This window comes from Nyctereutes procyonoides, unplaced genomic scaffold (assembly GCF_905146905.1).
Source record: "Nyctereutes procyonoides isolate TBG_1078 unplaced genomic scaffold, NYPRO_anot_genome, whole genome shotgun sequence".
Classification (NCBI taxonomy): Eukaryota; Metazoa; Chordata; class Mammalia; order Carnivora; family Canidae; genus Nyctereutes; species Nyctereutes procyonoides.
Genome location: NW_026575135.1, coordinates 60,086,871 through 60,095,717, shown reverse-complemented (window position 1 = coordinate 60,095,717; position 8,847 = coordinate 60,086,871). Strand labels below are relative to the sequence as shown.

At 44.0% G+C, this 8,847-nt stretch overlaps 1 protein-coding gene across 6 annotated transcripts in view; it reads right to left on the bottom strand.

Moving 5' to 3' along the window:
• Positions 1 to 577: 577 nt before the first annotated feature.
• The window catches only part of ZNF608 (zinc finger protein 608), a 110,725-nt gene continuing 102,455 nt past the window's right edge, over positions 578 to 8,847 (bottom strand). For 5 of the 6 annotated variants that reach the window (XM_055302334.1, XM_055302337.1, XM_055302332.1 and 2 more), the window contains 5 exons: positions 6,859 to 7,276; positions 6,072 to 6,244; positions 4,529 to 4,682; positions 2,320 to 2,401; positions 578 to 1,542 (listed from right to left, as the gene is read on the bottom strand). In XM_055302334.1, coding sequence (XP_055158309.1) covers positions 1,536 to 1,542; positions 2,320 to 2,401; positions 4,529 to 4,682; positions 6,072 to 6,244; positions 6,859 to 7,276 — 834 coding nt within the window. In that variant the 3' untranslated portion in view covers positions 578 to 1,535. Of the gene's footprint in view, positions 1,543 to 2,315; positions 2,402 to 4,528; positions 4,683 to 6,071; positions 6,245 to 6,858; positions 7,277 to 8,847 lie in introns of those variants that run through there. The other variant, XM_055302336.1, reaches the window with a different exon arrangement.

The window sequence follows — 8,847 nt, the reverse complement described above, 5'->3', positions numbered from 1 at the left end:
TACTCAGATGTTTTATTAGGCTTACCACACCTAATAGAAAATGCAATTTTTATGAGGATAGGAAGTTTTATCTGTTGTGTCCATGGCTCTATCCCAGTACCTACACAATGTCTGGGATAAAGGAGGCGCTCAGTGCTTATTCGAAGGGAGGGAGGGGGCAGGAAGGAAGCTCATTTTGTACATGTGGCATAAAATATGCTAATGAAACAACTCAGTGACAGGTTAAATAAATGGCTGGCTGACCAACTTTTCTACTGTCCACACATCACAAGTCTTACATCTTTGGAATATCATTTCCTATCACAGAAATCTGGAACTACTGATTTGTACCAATATTATGCTCCATGTGTGGAGTAAACACCCAATAAATATGCACATGTCCACGGAATTAAATATACCACTTGGATGTTATACCTGTGTATCATATGAGAAAACTCGTTATGTGCGTACATTATCTTTTGAATTGAACATTCATAGTAATAAGAAGCCTTTCTTTGAAAATTAGAATCACCATCGGCCGTCTAGAAGTAACATGAGTCAGACAAGAAGCCGTTATAAAAAAAAAAAAACTTTTTAATTCTGATTGCCAAATTATTTAAGGCAGGTATAAAAAAGGAAAGCATTCAATATACATTTTACATAAAATAAACTAGATTACAGCATAAAACAAGTAACCAGGCAATGGCGTTAAAGTCTCTCTCTTCTAAAACTGGATAATTGTAAACATTAAAAAAAAAAAAAAAAAGGACTGCAAGACTATTCAAGTAATAGAACAATCACAGATGTCTCTGGTACGCAGGCTATTGGGTTATTTGCCATTCAAGATTATCAAAAAAATGACACCTCATTATTCACAGATGCTCATTATTTCCCCATTTTAATCTTTACATTATATACAACACAGTTTTTGTGGTACTGGCAACCCCATGCCTTCCAAAAGTCTTTTTTCCACAACACACAAGTACAAACAGTGACTACAGGAACATTTCACACTGATGTGTCTTTAACGGGAGCCACCAAATAGACATCTAAATTGTACCCAAGCGTCATCATCACAGCCAGCCTTTCTGAGGGCCTTACAGGGTATCTATGAAGGATATGCAAGGTTCAGGCACACTGATACAGAACGTCATTTATTTACAATCGAAAAGGAAAAGGAAAAGGAAAAGTAAGCAGCCTTTTGTGGCTAACACTTCTTCAACATGACAAATACGTTTTCTTTATTTCCTTTACTGAGTGGTTTGCGACTTGGCAGCAGACCCTGTGTGTGCGAGCCTGGTTACTGATACAAAAAGTAAAGAATATATATATATATATGTATATATACATATATGTATACGTATATATATATAAAACAGAAGTTTAATTACAGCAACATTTGTTACTCTGTGATAAAATCTGTAATTTACAAAAATGAAATGACTGGTTTTTGCCTGCCATTAAAGGCATTTCAAATTAACACCATGGAACTGATGTCTGTATAAAGCGCTTCCCCATGTGATCCAGTCACATGACAACGTACATCTCCGATCTTGTTATTCTCTGCAAAAGAAAAGAAGACGCTTAGCACAGGGTTCTGTCCACTGCAAATATGAAAACCCCAAGACTGACAGACTATCTTAGTTCTAGTCCTTTCAAGACATTCAATTCTACAGAAAGTGAATGAACACAAGGGTAATGATATACACTGCAGAAAAAGAAATTATTTTCCCTTCTAAAACAACCTGAGGGATAATTAAAAGTATCAAAGAACAAACATCACCTTTAGCATTATGAAAATAAATAGCTCCCTTTGTGACTTTATTTTTAAGCAGGATAAAACAAAGGGGGTCATGGAGGGTTATTTTAAGCAGGCTGTGAGGACAACCTGAGAGACTTCCAAGTGTTTAAAAACAAAACAAAACAAAAATTAAAAACCCCACAGATTAATTACTAACCTACATTACAGTTAAAGAAAGGAGAGTCCTGGAAAGTAAGCTGTACCTGAAGCACCAGAGACAGAGAGGTACATTTGATACAGTAATATAAAACCCTCTGGGCACCTGGATGGCTCAGTGGTTGAGCGTCTCCCTTCCACTCAGGTGGTGATCCCGGGGTCCTGGGATCAAGTCCCACATCGAGTTCCCCAGGAGGAGTCTGCTTCTCCCTCTGCCTGTGTCTCTGCCTCTCTCTCTGTGTCTCTCATGAATAATAAAATCTTTATATATAAAAAATCCCAAGGAGCCAAGTGTTTGCTCTAAAAAGGCTAGACTTAATTTCCTCCCACCCATCATGCTGTTTCCCTGTAGAAAACGGATTCCAAATGTACAGGATACTTACCTTCTTTGTGCAGGAAACATTCCTGATGCAGATGCCTGGGCAGCCACCTGCTGAGAGGCAACGAGGGCAGCGGAGGTCAAGCCTAATGGGGAAAAAAATGCAGGGTTTCTGTGACATTGGGTGAGAGAAGAAGCAGGTACGGGTCCCACAGTAAAGGGCTACAGCAGCAATCTGTCCTTTCCTAAACACGCACGGTATGTTTCGCTCAGCAAGGACCGAGCACAGACCACTCAGCCTAACCAACATCTATCCATTTATCCCATACTCTGTAGTTTTCTTAATAGCTGCTCAAAGGGAATATAAAGCATTCCATCTCTCAGACTCTGCATGGTGCTAAGTGGTCTGCACGCATTCCCAAATACGAAGCTCAGAGCTCAGGAGAAATAATAAGCACCAGGTCATAAGAGGAATCAAAAGTCACGGTAAATGATGGAAACAACACACTATTTGCTTAGAACACAATACTTTCATCATAACTTTTATCACTTCAACATTTCCCCAGTGAACGAAGACAACACATTCCGTAAGGCACATACAATCAGGGAGTCAAACTTAGAAATAGTCTTAAGTTGTACCCTGCAAAAGGAAAATGGCAGTCAGAGAATGTAAGAGCTCCAGATGGCATAAAGTTGCCTAAGAGGAAGCAATTTTTAATTCTACAGAAAACAATCCCGAGAAAAATAGAAAAAACAAATGCTAACCTAGAGAAAATTACTCTCCTTCTATGTCCTCTCTGGTTTTGTTTTTTTTTTTTTTTTTTTTAGATTTTATTTATTTATTCATGAGACACACAGAAAGAGAGGCAGACACAGGCAGAGGGAGAAGCAGGCTCCCTGCAAGAGAGCCTGATGTGGGACTCGATCCAAGGAACTCAGGATCATGCCCTGAGCCAAAGGCAGAGGCTCAACCACTGAGCCACCCAGGTGCCCCTCTCTCTGGTCCTTCTTAATGCCACTAGTTGACAGCAAGCAACATGGGCTGAATAAAAAACAAAAACAAAAACAAAAAAACAAACCAAACCAAACCAAAACAAAAAACATGGGCTGAATAGAGAAAAAAGAACCTTCACATTTGTAGAGCACTTCCCACTTTTGGAAGTACCTTTAGGCATGTAATCTTATATTCACACAGCAGCATAAGGGGCAACATGGCAAGTGCAACAACTGTGTCTCCCCAAAATTCCTAGGTGGATGCCCTAACCCACCAATGTATTTGAAGACAAGACCCGAAATAATTAAGGTTAAATGAGGTCATAAAGATGGTACCCTGACCCAACATCAGTATGCTCTTGCACTCTCTCTCTCTCTCTGACACACAGAGAAGAGGTCGTGTAAGTACAGAGTAAGATGGAAGCTACCTATAACAAGGCAGAAACAGAGCATTCACCACAAGCGACCATGCTGGCACCCTGATCTCAGACTCCCAGCATCCAGAACTATGATAAAAATTGCTGCTGTTGAAAGCCATAGAGTCCATGACATTGTGTCCTGGAAGTCTGAGCTAACTAGGACAGCAAGAACCTGGCAAGTGGGTCGTTGGTAGAGATAGGGCCAGGACCCACCTCCCCCACCATGAGGTGTCCAAGTTGGGACAAGAGGCACAACACAAGCTTAGCTAATAACACCACCAATCGAAGGCTCTCTCACGTCGATTCTATGGCTTTTCAAAATGTTCCTCCATCGTGAAAGTCACGGTGATGAGTGGCTGCAAACAGCCCCTGAATTAGAGGTGATTAAAGATGTTAAACCTAAACACATCACTCCCATTACTTCCGGGGCGGGGAGGGTGGGTAATGAGAAAGGCCTGCAGAAATCAGCATAATTTCACCCAAGCCTCTCACCATCCCTTCCTTTTTCTCCCCGCAATTTTCCTCAAGGAGCTATCTGATCTCCTGATTGTTATACTCGGTGCCCCAGACAGCGGCCGCCACCTCGGTCTGTGAGATAACGGTAAGCCGCCGATAACATCAACCAGTGACAATTATTAAGTGGGAGCCATCTCATGTCTCAATAGAACACAAAAGACACGGGCGATCGTCTCTGTTGTGTCACCAGGGAATCGGAGGAAATAAGAATGAGGAACTTCTTTACTCCCCAGAGTTCATGTTAACCCAAAGCTCAGTGTATTCATTTTAAGACATGAAATGTACTGTGGGCACATGGTTTTCCCCAAGCAGAACGAGCCACACGATAACGACGGAACGGCTGACCTTGGAAAGGGTCATATTGACCCGGGATTAGTGGGTAACCCATGCCAACGTGGGTGTGGTGATGTGTGTGCAGGTGCCGCTGGCCGAAGGGGGAGTGGCGGTCCCTCTCTCTTTCGGCCTCCCGTTCCCGCTCCGCGGTGGCCTTTTCCACGGGCTGCAACAGAAAAGAGACATAGGTCCCCCTTCAAACTCTGAAAAACCATCAGCAAGAGTCCCAAACCACCTCCGTCCCTTGAGCAGTGTGTGTTAATGATTAAGGAACGAATGCGCAGATAATTCACATTCCTTATTAATTGAGGACAATTTCCAAACGCAGGCAGGAACTGAGCCAACACTGAAGCAAGGCTCCCACCCACAAGTAAACCAAGCGGCATCAAGGTAGGTTTCCCTCGAACTACGGCAGTAAGGGGACTACTCTTGGTTCCCGCTCATACTCGCAAGGTTAGAATTCGCCCAATCTCTTCCCAGAAACAACTTTCATACTGGGATCAAGGCGGGGTGGGGGGTCGGGGCGGAGGAGTTGTGGACATTTAAGTCAAGTTTTCGAATTATCCTTGTCTTTTACGTACATTTGGTGGGGAGAATCTATCTCATAAAGTCAAAAACGCCTGTCTCTGTTTTAGTCTGTTGAAAATACACGTGTCGGCACTGTATGTCAATACCGAGTACAGGAAATTGCTGCCCTCTGCCTCTGGAAGCATTCCAGAACCTGTCGGTTTTTGAAGGCGCATACAAAAGCTCTCAGTTCTGCCAAATAACAGTTTAGTCAAGGACCGTCTTTCCCGTACATTTCTGCCCACCAGAACTCCGCCAGCCGAAAGTTCTTTGTTCTCACTTGCAAAAAAAAAAAATCTTTGCACTAGAAGGAGTACCCAAAGAAATAGACTCCTAAATCATCTCTCCTCGCTTCTAGAGTCTCTGGTCGGCTCATTGACAGCACAGATCCTACATTTTATGCCACACTTCTCTTTTCTAGGCAAGAACTACCACATCCTTTGTCTCTTTTCACAACAGCCTCTGGAACTAGCAGATTCCCTTTTCCCTTTTCCTTGGCGGGGAAGCGGCGGGGAGTAGTGAGGGTGGAGCTGTCTTTCACAAAGCCACTTGTTTGCAGGGCTTCGGGAAGTTCCAGGGACAGGACAATGGGTCAAGGCCAAAAGACTCTCACGTGATCACCCTGGCAGACCAGTGTAACAATAGGTCAGGCGTCAAAAATCCTCCGCACCAAAAGTTGGTTCCTATGAATTTAAATGTCCACCTAACAAGCACCCTCCTGGGGAGTCAAGGGTACAGTGCCTCTTGCAAAAGAAAAGCTCGTGAGCACTGCACACATACTTCTGACAATGCCCCCCCCCCCCCCCCGCCGTGTGAAAGCATCTCACTTTTGAACATTCCCCATTCTTTATGTGTGAAGATAAAACAGCATCTTGAAATCACAGCTGGGTTTGAAAACCATTTATATTTCAAGACCGTTTCCTAGCTTGTCCCCTTTCCTCGCCCCCCAAAACATGGTACTTTTAAGTAACAACAAAAGGAGGCTTACGGCAGGAGACTTGCTGCGGTACTGGTTGGCATGCTGCTGTAGCAAGTCCAGGGCTTTCGATTCCGTCGTTGTTTTCGTGTTAATGCTAGGGCTGCTACTGACTTTCTCTGCCTCTTCTCTCCCTGACATCTTCCCATAAACAGGATAATGAAATCCTGGAGAGAGATAGGCCCCTGCAGATACACAACAAATGCCACATCAAGTTACGGGCTACATCTTTAAAAACAAAAACAAAAAATAACATCATCTGGGTTACATGAACTTGGGATAAGAGTCGGAGATCTTAAAATAGGGGATTATATTAAGAGTGGGCTACATCATCGTTAAACTGTAGGTAGGCTCTCCGATTTTCTTCTCCCAGTTAATTCATCCTGATGAACGGAGGTTATAAACAGAATTGAGCTTACAGCCATTTCATACATTTATGTGTCCGCTTAAGTGAAAGGAATAGGAACTATAATGATTATGACAGTAAGTGCTTAGAATATTTTCATAGGCAATAAAGTATGTGTCAGTCTAACAGCTAGAGCAGACCATCAGAGTCTACACAAACGAGAGCTGAGGACGCTTGACATTTTATTTAAACAAAAACAAAACAAAACCCAACCCCCCCCCCCAAAAAAAAACCTCATATGAAATAAGTTTCACCTTGGGGAACTGAAGCAAACTAAAAACAAGCGAAACAAAGGTTACTGTTGAAGCGTCTCATTTATCCTGAGTTTTTCAAACAGCTAATATTTGCACGCAGCCTGTTCCCTCCAATATAGCGAGAACCCGCAACACGTACCAGGGTAACTGTGCATTAGGACGGGAGAGACAGCCCGGTATGCAGGGTGGCTGGGGTCATACATCTGTGGGTAAGGATAAGCATGCAAGTACTGTATGTAGGACTGATGCTGACTCATGGGCGAGGACACCGCCACTCTCGCTCCCCGAGAGTCCTTCCAGTTCATAGGCGTCTTTCCATCATCATTTTTCAGCTTGTTCTCCTCTAGAGACTGAGAGTCAGGACGCTTGGCCTCCTTGGGCTCTTCTTTAATGCTTGTTAGTGATACAGGAAGGCTGGGCACGCCACCCTCCTTAGTGGGGGTCTTCCTAGGACTATCCTCTTTTAATTTCTTTTCCCTATCAAGCTCTTCTGACTTTTGCTGATCCAGGTACTTGGGCTGGTATACGTAATGATGCCATGTCCTTGAATCTGGATCCTGATTTTTGAGGGAACAAAAGAAAGAAAGAAAAGAAAAGAAAAGGGGGGGGGGGGGAGAGATTTGTTTTAAAATTTCCATTTTGAAGCAAAACCCATTAATCACCATGACAGCATTATTACTCTTACTTCTAATACTAAGTTAACATGTATTTCTGGGTTTGCACTGTGCAAGAGCATTACCTCCCTCTTTCCCCAAGTCATGACGTCTGCTGTAGGCATCATTATTAATCTCTTTTACACAAGACAAAACCAAAGCTTTTAAAAGCTCCAGGAACATCAGGGTCGCACCATTGCCCAGGATGGAGCTGGGCCCTTCGTGGGATCCTTCAACATTAAACAGCACGCTCAGACATAATTTAATCGAAAACTCATTTTCCCTTTACTATCTCACACAGGCAAAAAGAATTTTAAAAACTCCCAACTCGGGCTGGCTCATAGTAAATTTAAATCATCATCATATCAATTAACATCAGTTAGTGGGGGGAAACTCTTGGTTTCCTAACATATTTTCTTCACCTACAACAGCTGAGGCTTAACACACGGGCTCATGTCTCCTGTGCAGACATCTTAATCAAAACAAAATTTCAAATTAATAGCACACGTTATAGCTTTTCTCTTAGAAAACAAAGGCATCTCTAACCGCCCCCACCCCGCGCCCCAAAGCGTACGGTTCTAACGCCCTTTGAAGCTACGGCCTGGTTCAGGCCTCCACAAGTGGGGCAAGGCCTCTGCAACCCCCATCCCAATCATGACAAAAACCCACTGGGTATATTTAGGTCCTGAGAGAACATTCAACCTTGGGCCTACATCTTAACTTCTGGGCAGTAATGAGCATGAAGACAGGATTCTGTGACTCTGATTCCCCAGGGACAAAAGCATGGGGGTGGAGAGAGGGGTCGGGATGCCAGAAACCTCCAGCGTTAACTCTTAACTCTCAAGAGACCACAGTGAGTCAGGACGTGTGTGCTAGGACAGGAAGTGCCAGCACATGTGCGATTTCACAGTGGCTGGTTTTCAGGTGCCGGCCCATGGAACCTCAGGCTGGCTGGCCAGGGGGTTCCGGGAGGACTACGGGAGGCCCATGCACCCAGACACCCCCGCCATACTCCACACTTTGCCTCACAGGCGATGGGCACCGAACCCTACTTTGGGGCTCCTAACATCTAGGCATCTTGGACACCGTGTGGAAGACGGCTGGGCCCCAAGTTTTATGAAAGAGACGAAAGATGGGAAATGTGGACTGAAGGGCCCAGCCTTAATAATATCCCTTGGAGGTGCCAGGAGAAATTTGGGGATGTAACAGAACAAATGTTGTAGAGACCAGACTCAGGATCTCAGCAGCCACCAGAGTTCCCTCACTCTGGACTCAGTTAAGAAACCGGGGGACCTCATCAGATTCACAGTGAGTGAACGGCACAGAACACCAGTCTGCCAAGCACACATCCGAAGTTCCTGTTACCACACAACGCGACAAGGCAATAGTGAGGACCGCGACGCTTGAGAGGTATGAAATAACTCCTGAGGGAACCTTGTCCGATATTTTTTAGGAGGAGAGGGGATCGACCCTAA